Source organism: Patiria miniata, unplaced genomic scaffold (genome assembly GCF_015706575.1).
Source record: "Patiria miniata isolate m_02_andy unplaced genomic scaffold, ASM1570657v1 HiC_scaffold_28, whole genome shotgun sequence".
Classification (NCBI taxonomy): Eukaryota; Metazoa; Echinodermata; class Asteroidea; order Valvatida; family Asterinidae; genus Patiria; species Patiria miniata.
The window spans coordinates 7,784,872-7,801,161 of NW_024037067.1; the positions used below are offsets into that span (position 1 = coordinate 7,784,872).

General features: G+C 40.7%; 1 protein-coding gene across 1 annotated transcript; it reads right to left on the reverse strand.

Moving 5' to 3' along the window:
- Positions 1–1,015: 1,015 nt before the first annotated feature.
- On the reverse strand, positions 1,016–16,066 carry LOC119735009 (melatonin receptor type 1B-A-like). Its single transcript, XM_038208685.1, has 3 exons — positions 15,811–16,066; positions 8,035–8,993; positions 1,016–3,874 (listed from the first exon to the last, which is right to left on the reverse strand). The coding sequence occupies exons 2-3, from the start codon at positions 8,487–8,489 to the stop codon at positions 3,214–3,216; spliced, it is 1,116 nt and encodes a 371-aa protein (XP_038064613.1). The 5' UTR covers positions 8,490–8,993; positions 15,811–16,066; the 3' UTR covers positions 1,016–3,213.
- Positions 16,067–16,290: the final 224 nt, after the last annotated feature.

The window sequence follows — 16,290 nt, forward strand, 5'->3', positions numbered from 1 at the left end:
CGTGTGCGTTATTCAATGGATCTCGTATCTTTCTGTAAATGTTTAGGACTCAATGCGTCAATTCTCACAACGTTTACGTTAGGAAATGTTACCAATGGTAAACATCTTAGATTTATGAATCAAAGGGTTAGGATAATCTTTCAACAAGATTAACGAGTGTACGACTGAAATGTCCGTATTTCCCCTCACGGTTTTCGCGGAAAGATAAAAAGTGCACGCCAGCCTGAATAAATGCCATGATACTGCTTCAGTGTGAATGTCAAATCACGGGACATTCTTATCCAGCCAACACTTTTGATTACTTCATATTTTTTACGTCAACATAAATAACCATGACAACATCCGTCAACGACATATGGCGTTCTATACTTGAACATCATCCACGATATACACATACTATACTACACGAAGAAATACAACTTAAGATGAGACATTAAATTCAAACTCATGATTCTTGTAATTAAATAACGAAAACACGTACAGACAGTTTATGTTATACCGTCCAAATACACGACGCGTTGAAAAGAACATTCTCTGCGGCGTAAACTGAGAGAAACACTATGACTGATGGATGTATCATTATGAGGCACTTGCAGCCTTTAATACTGTCATAATGGAGACTCACATGAACAGACAGCGGGTAGTGGCGGATCTACGGATTTAAAAAAAGGGGGGGGGGGCTGTGGTGTTCAACTTACAATATTTTAAGTGGATAGGCCTATGGTTGTCACGAACGAAACATTTTGTTCTTAACGTACATGCTTGACTGAAAATCTATAATTAGACAGAGTAAGAACCTACGAAACGCTCTGATACCATTATCTCACCGTTAATACATAGACCTATAGGTTAAACAATATGAATACTTCCGTTTCACGATAAATTCACCACGCTCTCTAAACCCTCTCCGTAGACGGTAACCTTAAACAGCCCCCCCCCCAAAAAAAACCCCAAAAAACAAAAACAAACCCCAACCAGCAACGCTCAATAACATGAAACAAAATGTATATCTCCATGATGTTAAATCATTTGATGTTTTATTCTTAATTTCTCAAATTTATGACACTCAACATCAAATAGGACATTTTGGTGTTGACGTCGTGCCTTAGACGTCAATGTTGAATCTTCTGTACACCGTTGAAATGACTGTAGGCTCTTTGCATTTATAATACACATGACTGCCCATACCATTCGACTGCCGACACAAACCGTCACTTCCGATAACATTCATTGACATTTCGGCGCCCGAGGTGGCATTGCTGCGTGAAATGGAACATTAGACATAACCGCCATTATCAAACGACCAATGCTCTCTGTATGTGCAGCTCCCGCCCAGTTTGTATGAGTCTCAAGAGACTCAAGCGGAAGCTATTAGAGTTGGGAGCGGATGATCAAAAAATCACTCAAGCTCAACTTCTCAATTTTGACATTTATATTTAGGACATCCATTGGATTAATGGTTATATATGAGGACAGTGCGATGGTCTGCGAAAAAACACACATTTTTTTGGCGAATAATTAAGGCTGGAGCTTGTTGATCCTATACGACGTATACAAGAATTCCACATTTTGGCACGAACATTCGGATGTTGATACACATTTTCAGATCGGCGTTCCAGACTCGTGCCGAATCAAACTATTCCGATGATTTAAATTTAGCATTTGAAAAGGTCGACTTTTGAAACAACAATAGGGGCGAATACGTCGAAAGGTCGACCATTGCACGGTCGGTCGGAAGGATTCGCTCCAGAATCCGTTCGGTGCGACTCTTAACGCCAGTCCGAAACATGTTATGTTCGACAGAAAACATGCTCTTTGACAGAGCATTCGCGTGTATTTATTGCAAACATGACGCAAGCTGACATTCTTTGAGTTTCAGCCAAGAGGCCGAAAAAGAAAAGTAAGGTTTTCCAGAAAAAAACCCTGGAAGTATTAGACCTAAACTCCTGCTTTGTTTACATGTGCTCTTTCCTGTGAGAGCCAGGTGGGACGCGCACCTGGCTCTCATAGGAAATTAAAGTGCATATGGATAATTCCATAAGGGTACCAAAGTGTGACATTATGTTTGGATGCAAATATTTTCTTTAACCTTTGCAATTCAAATTTGTAGGACTGGTTGATGTTAGTACTTTAAACATAATATTTTCATTTCCCGACTTGATTTTCTTTTTATATGACGAAAAACATGGTTTCACGTGTCACGTGTCACATGGACACTGTTCCTGTTGCGCGTGAAATTGGTGACTTCATATTTCTGTTGGTTTTTATCGAAAATGTGTAATATGCATATTATTATATAAAGCATTAAAAAGATACTCGTGTCTGTTATGAACATTTGAATATTTACTGACAGGCTTAGGAAACAAAGCGCAAATAAGTTGCTAGTTTCACTTGTAACGTTGGAAACCATGGTTGGAAACCCGAATGTCCATTACAGTGTGAAGCAAAATATCTTTTTGTGCCATATATAATGTTAGCTTTCTTTGAACATTTCTGAATTCTATACATTTCATAGGCCTAAGCTAATAAATGACACTTATTATTCTATAAAATTCAAACATTTTCGGATGGACATGTTGCACTAAATAGTGGTTATTTCCATATTTAGAGGTTGGTTTCCCAATAATAATCTGAAGCATTTCATTCAAAATGTCTCAATTTTCTTTAGTGTGTAATCATACCAATTACTTTATGAAATAAAGGAGTTTCAAACTTTTTTTAGTGTAATCATGCAGATATTTATGACAAAAAAGATTTCACGTGTAACAGCAACACCAAAAAGTTAATGTGTTGTCCCCGTTTACACGCGAAACAACGTTTTTCATCATGTATAAAGAAGATAAATTTGATTTTTACTATTCATGTTTTGAGTGACAAGGACAAACCATTACCATATACTGAAACTGCAAAGAGTGCAGAAAATACATTATGTACAAAGTATGCATATAAACATGCATTGGCACCCTTATTTATGGAAACATTATTGTTGCTCATACTATGTTGCCATCCGGACTCTATAGATTGCTGACTAAATTGTGACGCATTTAGGGGAGATTTAGTAGACTGAAACTCCTCCAGATGTGGATCTTTATACAGTCACTATTTGCAAGAATGAAAACGTTTAAGTATGTCTGCTGCCACCTAGAGTCTGAAAGCCTCCATCAGATTTCTTTGTGGAAGGGGGGGGGGGGGAGGAGGAGGGGTCGTTGATAATCAGCTTGTTGAGTGCGACATTGGTCGAATGTCTCCGTTCTTTGACATGTTACGGGAATGGCGCTGACTTTCAGCTACCACGGTCCGTCTCCGACAGAAAATGTGGCGTATGAAGGCTGCATAACCCCGTCGGAACGTCGGGTTGGTGGTAGCGTAAATCACGCAGTTGACGCTGCTATTAGCATGGCACAAGTTAACAAACAACACGTACAGTGTTCGATTCCAAGTGTTCTGTGTATCAAACAGAACGTATACGGTGTACGGGGCCCACATGATGAGGAAAACAATCCACAACGTCATAACGGTGCGGAGCAGCGTCAAGTCCCTTCTTCTTATCCTACGCTTCCCCTGGCCCAGGGAGGCGAGCTCGTTAGCACCCTGACTTAGACGCCGCAGGGTCTGCCGGCTGGCCCGGACGAACAGTAGTATTCGAATGTAGCAATAACTCACGATAACGATAGGGACACCTACCCCGACTGACACCAAGAATATCGTGTAGCTGAGCGAGGCGGTGTAGTTGAAAGTACAGAACATGACCTTAGGATCGTAGGCGTGGCCGCCCCATCCAAGGAGGGCGGGTAAATCCATGAAGAAGCAGCCAATCCATAGACCAGCTAACATGGCGGCCATTTTGATGCCTGGTGTGTAGATGCGATGGTATCTGCAAAAACACACAAAAGAAGTACAAAAGAATGAAACTTACTTCGAAGAAAACAAAAAGGCATTGACCCATATCACATAAAACCAGCATTTATGCACAATAATGTTGCCATATACTAGTTCGCGGCGGAGGCTGCGTATACACGCAAACGATATGTGGTATTCGGAACGGATGACAGATACACACGCAGGGAGTGAGGCCGGAAATATCTGTCAGCGACCCGCCGGAAATATGAGTGTGCTGCCAGAGCTAGAGTGACGGCATCAACCCGCCTCGCTTGAGGTCGAGTGAAAAATCCCGCACCTCGTTCCGTTCTTGTCACAATGATCCCGGCATAAACTGGTCAGTAAGCGTCAAATGAAGACTATACAAGCATGAAAGTATATGGCCAGCGATGGGCACACAACACAGCCTTCCTCAGTAGCACAGCCTCAAACATTATTAAAACACCTCACCCACAGATTCTGTGTCTTGATTGGCCGAGAGCGAGTCACATGTTACTTTCTAATTTTGCTATCTTTCTGTGCACGGCCAAAAGTACTATGCGCATAGCAACCAAAGTACTATACCATTAGCAACCAAAGTACTATTTCCACGGCGCGGTATTTGTGTGCAAATGCATGCTGGTGTGCGTGTTGCGCGTTGTGCGTATTATTCCAAAGAGAGCGCGCCGCAGACTTGGGTTCAAACATTTCGTGAAAGGGTAGTTTTTAAGAGAGAAAAACATTTTCCACCAATTTTGTATTGAAATTGAAGTTTATTTCAACTGTGTTCAGATTTAAATAATTTAAAATATTAAAATCAAGCAGAATCTGTGGGTGAAGTGTTATAAAACAAATATTGAATGCCTTATCTCGTGGTGAAGTAAAACTAGCCTCCCGAGGTGATCCATGGACCAATCTATTTTCCCGAGGCGAAGCCGAGGGAAAATAGAATGGTCCATGGATCACCGAGGTATAGCATTCAATATTTGTTTTATAACACTTCTCCCACAGATTCTGCTTGATTTTAATATTTTAAATTATTTAAATCTGAACACAGTTGAAATAAACTTCAATTTCAATACAAAATTGGTAGAAAATGTATTTCTCTCTTAAAAACTACCCCTTCACGAAATGTTTGAACCCAAGTCTGCGGCGCGCTCTCTTTGGAATAATACGCGCTACGCACAACGCGCTACGCGCACACCAGCATGCATTTGCACACAAATACCGCGCCGTGGAAATAGTACTTTGGTTGCTAATGGTATAGTACTTTGGTTGCTATGCGCATAGTACTTTTGGCCGTGCACAGAAAGATAGCAAAATTAGAAAGTAACATGTGACTCGCTCTCGGCCAATTGCGCATGTGTAGGCACGAGAATATGCTATTCTTAGGATCACATACGGGAGAGTAATCTGTCACGTTCGAGGGATTATCCAATAATAGGGAAAAGGGGTCCGATTTTCATAGGAGTCGGATTTTCATATGACACCGGGTCAAAACGACACTCCTCTGACCCAGAAACCTTTGCAAAAGTGTCATTTAGACCCTAAAAAGCATCAGGTCTAATACAGAACCCAGTCATATTATCTGACCGAAGACTTTGTATAGTGTACGTTGTATTGTGGAATGTGGATATTGATTTCGATGAGATAGTGATTAGTTACTCAATGGGAACCTATATATAGACAAGCTCATCAGTATCCTGTTTTTTTTTCTTTGAATTTTAAGGACCTGATGCTGAAATGAGAATTGAACAGGCTGGTTTTCTACAAATGAAACACTCAGGCGCACAATGACATTTTGCAAATGTATTGCAAATATACCGTCACCCTAGCCACAGTCAATCCTCCAGTTTACTATATGCAATCATTCGACCTAAGAAGTAATACACCAGGGAGGCTGGCACTTCATTTCCCTCAACTCCTCGTTCTTAATGGAAAAAAAATAATGGATCTTCAAGTTCGCGGGTAGGCCTACCGGCAAGTCGACGCTTGAAACACTGTCGAAATATAAAACCTGACGTTCAAAGAAGTGATGGTATCAGAACATGGCTCTCTCATGGATCTATTTGACCCGGCCTACATCCGGGTACCTGGAAGTCAGCGTAGTAGGCAAAGATCGTATAGCACCGCGCACAGTAGGTAGTAGTTGCCTACTACCTACTTCAAAGCTGTGATGGATGAAAAAACCCCAAAACTGTGAGAAAAACGCGGAGCCAACACCCACTGCTGGGCCGTCACTATAATGACAGCCGTACACAGCGCATCTAGAGGTAGTGACCAAAGACCAATTTGGAAAAAAAAAATCGCGAATATTTTATATGAAAATAAGCCCGACTGAAGGCACGACGTGGTTGCTAACCAAACGCTTGCCTAGTGCAATGGTGGCCGATCACGGGAAACCGGACTTTGACGTCATATGATCGGAACGCTTTTAAAATCGACTTTATTGGACTGCTTTGAATTGCAAACAGGTCACTTTTCGCAGCCGGTTTGGTGATTCATTTGGAAGAGTTAAAAGAGGCTTCACCCATTGCGAAGAACTATAGACATACATTTTGTGGTAATTCTATAGAATTTCTTTTACTAAACTTACAGGCACATTGGAGAAAACAACGGAAACCTCTTTGTTTGCCGTTAAAACAGAACTGATCTCACGGATTTTTTTCGTGGTTACATCACCGTCATTTCTGCGACAACTGTATCTGGTCATGTCGAAATGATAGCGACGCCAAAAGTGTTACAATTTTAATTCGGCTGTACGAAGCAAATACTAATTGGCCACACACGTGTGCATGTCCCTGCATTCTCCTCGCCTATTTATCCTTGTTCTCTGACACCTTGACACGAAGTGCGTGTGATGAATCATGTACACGAGTCTGCAGCCAAAGCAGAACTGTCTTTCGTTCGGGAGAAAATTGGAAGACTGATCGTTTCCGTCACAGTTACAGCTTGGTCACTATGGGCTATACCATTGGTAACGGATGACGAGGATATTTGGAAAAGTTCAACTTCCATGTGGTTAGACCAGGCACGTCTTCATATGAACGAATGATGAGACAAACACATCGTATTTCAATCTCAACGATCGTCGAAATGAAATTGATATGATCCCACCACAAGGAACGAATGCCTTTATTTCCATCAATATCGCTTTACGTCAATCACTATCAATTTCAGACTGTCAAATATTACGCATTTACGTATAATTTACCAAACATCACAACACCATTCTGACGTATTTAGGAAACGCTGCCGTTCGTCGACTTCTGCAGCTTAACTAATTTACAATGCTGTCTTTATATACCAGCATTATTTCATATTATGTACTTCTAATTCAAAACTTGATTGCAATTACACGGAAAGCCGCGTTTCAGTTCTTATTTACCTTCAGTTAATGACATTGATGCCCTTGTATAAAAGCGTGTAATACCTTTTGTAACGATTTTGTACACTAGACACGATACCATATTCTGCCATACTAAAACTAAGTAAAAGAGGAGATCCTTGAACGATAAGCATTCATGAATAATTTCGTTGCAATAACGGGGGAGTCAGGTTGGCGCAGTGGTTACTGTCCTCGCCTTCCACCGCTGTGGTTCGGGTTCGGTTCATGCCCAGGTTTACAAAACTCTACATGTCGATTGAGTTTTTAGTCCCATTTTGATTCATTTGGTTTTTCCCAGAATATTCTTCTGGGGTTTCCCTCCCACCTCTAAAACTCATTCTTAAAGGTTTCTTCTGTCTTTCGAGTTACAGTGCCTATGGCACTTTTGAGGAGTCCTTGGTTTCATGACCAGAAAGATATACAAAATTTATAAATGAAAAAAAAATTGTTACAAATTTATTCATGAACGGGGCGAAATTTAGCCGTCACACTATTTGACACCACACAACATCACATTACGTTCGGATTGTTGCACTGCTTTCCACATTATAAACATTCACTTAATGGCAAGGACCTCTGCTGGATCCCTGATATCCCAATTTAGTATTAATATTGTCAACTTTCGAGTATTATGGTCAATTCAACACCTAACGTGAGTTGTATACTGTGGTGCCAGGAAGGGTAGCAATCAAGGCTAACACCTGACATTAGTAAGGGGGTTGATAGAATTAGAAACATTTAGCGAAAGCAAATTAAGCAATACAGATAATTAAAATCAAATCACTTACTGAGAATTATGGCAGATGCAGACGTATCTATTGATGCTGATGGCCGTTATACTCCAAAGTGAGCACGTACAACTCGTGGTGCACAGAAACCCGAAGAAATTGCAGAGTGCCGGGCGATTCCAGAAGATCTCCCCCAGCTTGAGTAGCGCATCCACGGTAGCGAACTGGATCAGGGCGGACACGCATAAATCAGCCACGGCTAGGTTGACGATGAAGGCATTGTGAAGTCGCCGTAGCGGCTTGTAGAATAGCACCGAGCCTATGACTAGGATGTTACCTAGCGTGCCGGTCAGGCCCAGTCCCATGGAGATACACAGGAACCAGGTGTTGGTGGCAGTGTCGTTGACGTATGGGTTCCAGATTTGAGAGGCGTGGAGACCCGGCTGTGTCCGTAACGGCGACAATGACAGTGGCAGTGACGGAGAGGCTCCACTAGTGGTGTTAACCCCCGCCATGTTGCACCTAAAGGGCGGGCTTTATTAAGATGTCACACAGGGCATGACTTGCTTGCGTTCCCCAGATATGCGTTTATGTAAATCCTTCTTATGAGAGCATGACTTGGTTCCAATTCAAATGGTGTGTAAGGATTTTCTTAAAGACGGTATCTTTTATACAGTTCCCACTATTAAACCTTAGGCCTAATTTATACAAATTGCCACTGACACATTGAGACATCCGTGTGCCACAAATGTCACGTTCATTTCCTCTCGTCGGTATACCGAGTGCTACTGTAATTGCCTGCTACTGACGCTTGCAGTCAGTTTTCATCAATATACACGGTCTTGGCTGAGTTGGTTGTTTTCAACGGGGGCAGACAGCTGTGTGTACGCTTTGCACGACAGGCGACCAACTGATCAAATAGGCCGGGCTGGCAGTACCAGCGCAGAGCAGTATACCAGTTGCAAACTTCGTCGCTCTCTAATCGTGATGTCACCTGTTGCTAGGGCAACGACACCGAGCTGCAGTAAGTATTTCGAGATGGTGGATGAAAAAACAGTATACCGTTATTAAATATAAATGCGTGTAATACATCCATTAGGTAAGTACAAGGCTATTTGTGCAAATTTTCTCATCAAGTCACAGATGAGTTGGCTGATTGCAAACGTTGAAGGCGTTTCGGAGAAGGCCATCGTTTGCATAAATTAACCGCTGGTCACGTGATGTTATTCATAATGCATACTCTACGCACGCACTGGCATCGCCTAAGCACGTCATAGATTACACAAGTATCGAAACAAAGTAATCATTTACATCAGTACCGTACCACAATGGATAGGCCCACCCCAGATTTCAGATTTACGCGGCGCCAACTTGGAAGACGTTAACAAATTGCTTCCCCCTATACCGCCAACCTGCCGGTCAGTAAGGCTGAGACTGTAGCCTGACATCAAGTGAGAATTACATTACTGCTTCTCCGATAAAGGTCACGGTAACATTTGTCTCATTCTGTTTCTATTTTCCGGATGAAAAAAAAGAGAGAAACGTCTTTTTCAAATGTGTTTTTGAGTAGGCCTATAGTGTTTTTAAGGCCCAAATTTATCAATTATATTGTTTTAAAATATGTACTGTCCGTGCTTTTTCGAGTTTCATGTCAAAAAAAAAAATTCATTTCAACTTTTTTGGAGCTCTTTTCTTTGGAATGAGACATCCAATCCCACCCCCCCCCCAAAAAAAAATACACCACCCAAAACGGCCCATTTTAGACAAAAATTTAGTTTTGGCAAAGTAACGTTAATTGTTTCCGCCCAACCAGTATCGATAAAGCTAACTGAAGGAACAGGAACCATTCTACTCACACCGTCACACGGCAAAAGTTTCTTTTTCAGAGGTTGGATTGTACCAAATACAATTGTTTTCCCGTTAAGACCAAACATCATGTTGAAACTTCGTCAGAAGACCAAACAATAGTCAAATTTGTTGAAGAGCACATACCGACATTTAGCCGGATATTATGAACTACATTGAACTCTCCCTACTATAGTGCTAATATATGACGAACCAGTGGCGAACGCAGGATTTTTTCAAGGGGGGTGTTTCAAAATTGGATGTCATCATTTATAACGCTAGAAATGAAGATGGTAAATTGTGTTGGCGCCAGAAATAAAAAAATAGTATCAGTGGGCTAAAATTAACGCCAAAATAAAAGTCGGGAGTGTGTGTTGGCGCCAAACATAGTAAATCGAGAAAAAAAACATGTTCTGTGTCTTTAGAGTAGGCCTATATGATGAACATATGAGTAAAGGGGTCAATGTGGGCAGTCCCCTCCCTCAACAGCATTTAAACAAAAAAAGAAGAAGAAATTCAAGTAAAAAGTGACACGGGCTGCGGAAGTGCTAGGATCTGTTCTTGTAATTGGCTAAAATTACTCAGCTTCGTCCCCTGGATCTCATGATTCTCATCCGTTGGGAATCTAATTCTTTGTGTAAACTGCCCCCACCCCTAAGGCCAAACTCCAGATACAGGATACAAATGCGCTCTGGTCACAGGGGCGGATTCAGACTGCCATTTGCCGGGGGGGGGGGCCTAGAATTGTAATGAAGGGTCCAGCACCTGCGAGCGCGCAGCGCGAAGCCCCTACGGCGTGGGGTCCGGGGCCCGCTTAAGGGCCCCGGAAAAATTTGGATTTTAGATGCTCTGTGGTGCAATCTGAGGCGATTCCTGGCCACTTCCACCGTTTAGCAAACGTTTTAAACACCGAAAATTCCATTTAAATTTGTTATTTTTTTTGTTCTTCATAAAGTTTGTTAAAAAACGTACTCAAAGTTGAGAACCATGTTCCATCTCCGTATTTTTTCACAATTTTCTATTTTGGAAAGGGATTTAGGCCACTTGTAGTTCGAGCCTCAGCCATTCGCTGATGAAGGTACAAATAAGGTGGGGGCACCGCTAGGGTGAAAATAGCATAAAGGGAATTTGGCCGGAGGACTAATGCGAGCGTGGAGCGCGAAGCACTTACGGCGTGGGGTCCGGGGCCCGCTTAAGGGCCCCGGGAAAATTTGGATCGTAGATGCTCTGTGGTGCAATCTGAGGCGTTTCCTGGCCACTTTTCCCCTGATTTTTTTAGCAGAAGTTTTTAAAATTGAGGGGATATTTTGTTTCATTTTTTTTCAAATACATATAGGCCTATATATTCTTGCTCTTATGAAGTTTCTTCTGTATTCAAAGCTTAAAGTTGAGAACATGCACATAATTTGTAATTGTTCCGCGCTCGGTCACATAACTCTCTTTTCCCTCCATATTTTTACATGGCAAAGGGGGGTGTTTAACAGCCAAAACACCCCCCCCCCCTGCGTACGCGCCTGTGACGAACGATTCTTGGGATCAGAGTGATTATCTATTATTCAGAATGGATCTAAATAATGTAAACAATTAATAAAGCATAACCATGTTGGTATTGTTTGTCTTTTTCCGACTAATTTGCGAGACTGACGTGTGATTTGGAATATTTTAAGTTGCCATTTCCGAAGGTGTAAACTGAAATGACGTATAGGCCTATACACATACAATATGAAGTAGACGTGTAGGCCTACAGATGAAGGCATATAGGCAAAACTGAATTTCTCTGAAGGGCTAACGGAGGTTTTAGCGTACTGATCTTGCCAAGAAATTAAGCATTGTGGACGAACACATCGTAATATGAAAGATTTAAACTTAGGTTATACGTTACTGCCCTGTTAATTTTCTTACATTTTCTTTTATCGATATGCCTCTTATCGATTGGAGGAAGGGCCTCAGTTTCGTGTTTCCTGTAGGAGAGGTTTTTTTCAGAGAAAGCCTTTTACCCTATGTTCCGATCCTCCAACAAACGTTGTCTCATTATATGAAAAATGACAACTTTAAACGTGAAAATGTCACGTGACGTTTACTCCAATAATGATTGTCTCTGTATACACTGTCAATTTAATGAGTTCTCTTCGGTCGTCTTGGACGCGCGTTCATGAACTGCTTACACCAAGAGAGACACGTCTGTTCCTTTCAGCAAAATTGAACGTTATACGCTGTCATTGGTTGCTTCGTGAATGGTTTGTTGATTTTTATTTGACAATCTCCGCGGATCTTTTTGCAATACAATAGACATCAAATTAAAAAAACGAATAAAAAAAAAAAATGAACACATGAAACAATCCATATCCCAGGCATTGTCGAGAATAACACACAAAAAAGCTACCGACAGCTAATTGCCATTGTGGTCTTCTATAATCGTAAAAAAATACAGTGGTTAAAAATAAACTCATAAGATCATAAATTTATCATGTATAACATTTGTCATGTTATCCATGACAAATGCTTTCTGTACTGCTTGAGTGCACATAATTGGTAGCCTATTTTCTAGTATATACGGAATTAATACAGACGCCACCTGAAGTAAATGTAATACAATTGCAGGCACCCGCATCGATAAAACGATGCTTTCTTCAACATAAAGGTGTCTGTTTGTTTAGTTTGTTCTGCCACTTTGTCATGTTCTTTTTTTTTTTACCAGTGAATCAGTGACCTGTTATAAATTGGTTTTTGGCGAAATTACTGTTGTCTACAGTTTCATTTCACTTTAGGCCTATATGCACGACTTTAGTATCGAACGAATGTAAACCATGATGAGATTATAATGCACGGGTCGTGTTTAAATACACGCATGATCTCAACTGTAGTTGGCACGATGATAAAGTTAGGGCGTAAAAATAGCTATACCAATAAGAAATTGCTTGTAAATGAATATGATGTTTCCATCGGCTACGTAACACCGGCGATCCGCACCTATCCGCACCGATCCTGCACTGCAGCCATCTTTGAGATGTGTGCTTTTGTGCAACAGCCTGGGACACGCATATTATGAGTTATGATTGCATTGATTCTTAACGAATTAACATGACTCTATAATATGATTGTTGAATACAATAATGATTTATAACAAAAACTCCGACTTGGTGAGAAGTGCTTCAATGCTAACCGAAACTAACATGCACCTCATTTTTTATTGTAAATTCGAAGTTGTTTTATAGGCTTTGTAGTTTGTCGGAAACGGTGCCGTTTTTACTTGAAATATGCGAAATGCTCCTTTTCAAAAGCAAAAATGTCCTTCTTGATTTGTAACATGATGTTTTTGTAGAGGCATCAGTTTCCAAAGTAGATCACATAGGAAAGGATTTGAACAGTACGTCTTCTCGAAGTGTTCAGAAAAGAAGGGCCTAAAATTAGAGCGCTATAGTATCATCATCATGCATGGCGGCTGTGATTCGGCCGCAAGTCTCCTCATATTGCATACGTTCTGACCTGTATTCCCCCTGCTATTAGACCTACTTCCCGTCTCCCTTCCTTTGCGTGTTTAACAAGAACGCACAAGTTCTCAACATGGACAATCCCAGCCGTTAAAGGCAGACGGAGACAATTGAACGGATAATGTTATACGATTACCTTAGACGTTTCGAAACTCGACAGCAACAATTCTGAGCATCAGGCTAATTGAAAATGAAACTCAATATGTACGGAGATTTATAGCCAATCAGAATGGATGAACTAATGCTATATACAGCGTCTAATATGCACAAAGTGAGCTACTTTAACAGCTTCATTATCAGGATATAGTAGGCCTACATGTACTGTATACTAAACATGTCAAAAATCCCCCCTCTATAGAAGAGATTTAGAAACAACTGAAAATTCAAATTCTCTATAAAAAACGTGCCTCAGATCTTGACGCTTTTGCTTCTTTTAATTTTTTTTTATTTATCTATGCAATAACAGCGGCATGCATAAAATCACGCGTATGAGTGAGCCCCTTTTATGTTAAATGCTAGTTCTCTTGTGGAAAATACATTTTTATTGACTCAACTTTTAAAGCTTACTTTTTTTGCAAAAGTGATATGGAGATTACAGGTAGGCTACAAGGATTTTTTTGAAAAGAAGCCCACATCATAGTGCATGTAATTTTTCATTGTAAGCGTCCTACCAAGCACATGTACTGGGAGATACTCAGGGGAAATTTGAACAGTCGTTGAAATAACTTCAAAATGTGCCACACATACGCTAATGAAAACTCTCTTTTCTGTTTTCGAACGAAATGATTAAGCTATACCCACAGTTCAATATCAAGGCACTATTGCGGAAAAGACAAGCCTTCTGCTCTGATCTTGGGCGGTGTTACTTATGGACTAATTCATACCAGCTTAGATTTTTTTAATGCATGCATTGGAGCAGAAGATTTCACAGTATACACCTACGGTTTTTATGCACGCTGCACTCAGAAATAAAATGCATTACGACACCATCCCACAAAACAGGTCATGGAGTTATATACTTAAGACACGCGCGTCATTACACAAGCCCCACCGCACTGTCTCAGCTATTGTTGTCTCGTGCCTAAATTGCCTTGACATGACTGGAAGTGGTTCAACACCCAACTGCACATACATTGTACTCTCATTTTCCAGGGAATGACATTACAAAATTCGGTCGACAAATCTGCGGTAGTATAAACATCCTTCTTCCTTTTTTTTTTAAAATGTGCCATCAGCTCACATAATTATGCAAAGTTCTGTGCAAGGACATTCGTAAGTATAAAACACTCAGTTTAATTCTCACATAATGTCACTGTCAGATGTTGATTTCGGACTCATGAAGGATACGATAAGAAATTGGGAATATGATATCAAATGGTTTAAGATGTGTTAACCGCAGTTGAGTGGAAAAGACATTTCTTTGCATAAGTACAAACAGAATTAATCATTTACCGCCCGCCGGTCTATGCAGCTTTCAAAGGCTATAACAGTCTTTGAAAACTTGGACAATATTATGCAGTGCAGATATTAAGCAAACGAGCCTTTTGTCGGAAAGATACTAAATTCATAAAAAGTGCAGGCGGTCGAGCCTAAATATAGGTTTTCTCGGCTATTTTACAATACTTCAAATTCAACAACTGTTACATTAAATTTTGTCCAAGACAAGTTTCACACGCTTTTACCAAAAATAAGTTAGTCATTTACCATTAATTTCAAAGTTTGGTCACCCTCTTTAGTCACCGGGTCGATCAAATTCGTCTAAGCTGCATGGCAGCATTCAGAGATTGAATTCGTCTTATATAAGTCAATTAGACGAATTTGGTTTCTGAACAACAAGGTCTGGCGTAGACAAGACGAAATCGAAAACTCTGGGACGAAAACGTGTTCTCATTGTTTGAATTTGCTTGAACTGAATTTAGAATTGTCTGACAAAAGACGAAATTAAACATTGGAAGAGCACTAAATCTATGTTGATGGACGAATTTAAATATAAGGAACGGTGAATTTGAATGATAAACGTGTTAAAATAGTGCAGCTTCAAGTTGTGACATTTCTCCCAATGAATCAACTCGCCCATCTATGCACGATGCTATCCTGCCCAGTTTAGTTTTCATTTCAATTCTCCTGATTTGCAAACAAAACCTGGACGAATGACTTCGTGCATATCAACGCCGTGTCTACAATTTGAATCTTTTTTTTGCAGGCGCAAATTAACATTACAATCGGCATTAATTAGTGAGAGGATACAGCATCATAATTTGACTAAGAAGCAATTCACATGCAGCTTTATGGTTGTCATTCATTCTACCAGCCCTCTGCACTACCCCGGTGATTTCTGACAAAGCATTTATGGACGAAGTTCAACTTTCACACCAAGCATGCGGTGTACAAATAGCCGTGACTTCGGATCCATTTACATGTGAATGAATTGGAACCAATGCCAAACTTGCCAAGCCTTAATTAGATAACCAAACAGATCACAAATGATTAAACAGCTTACCTTTCATAAACGTTGGCAATGTCTCAAGATCAGCGTCGATCCTCTCAACCAACTGCGTTGTCAAATTATTTCTCGATATCCCAATCATCATGCGATCGACCTCGACCTAAGCACACCAGGATTTCCAATACAATGGAGGCTTCGCGTTACTTTGTCGGTCCAATTTTTACTTCCTTCTCGGAAATGTAAAACGACACCCCTTTCATGGGAATCATGACTGCCTGAAAAAAACGACCCTAGGCACTTTCACAACATGACCGTTTAGACTGGTTCTCTATAAAGGCCGGGGCCGGTCTTGTACTCAACTTTCACACCTTTTCGTTTGAACTTGGCTGCTTTGAAATAAGTGGCTCTTTTCCATGAAAGAAGACCAAACGGCCAAAAATGTATACACGTCTTCCAACGCAAGTTGGCAGGCCGGCTTAATTACCAAGAGAGACGACGGGAATTTAGTTTAACAAACATTTTGTTTGTCAAGTC

Bases quoted from the DNA above. Each gene is read 5' to 3' on its own strand.
- LOC119735009 (XM_038208685.1), bottom strand. From the start codon at position 8,489: ATGGCGGGGGTTAACACCACTAGTGGAGCCTCTCCGTCACTGCCACTG. The intron at 3,875-8,034 runs GTAAGTGATTTG...GTGTTTTTGCAG, and splicing joins TGCATCTGCCATAATTCTCA to ATACCATCGCATCTACACAC.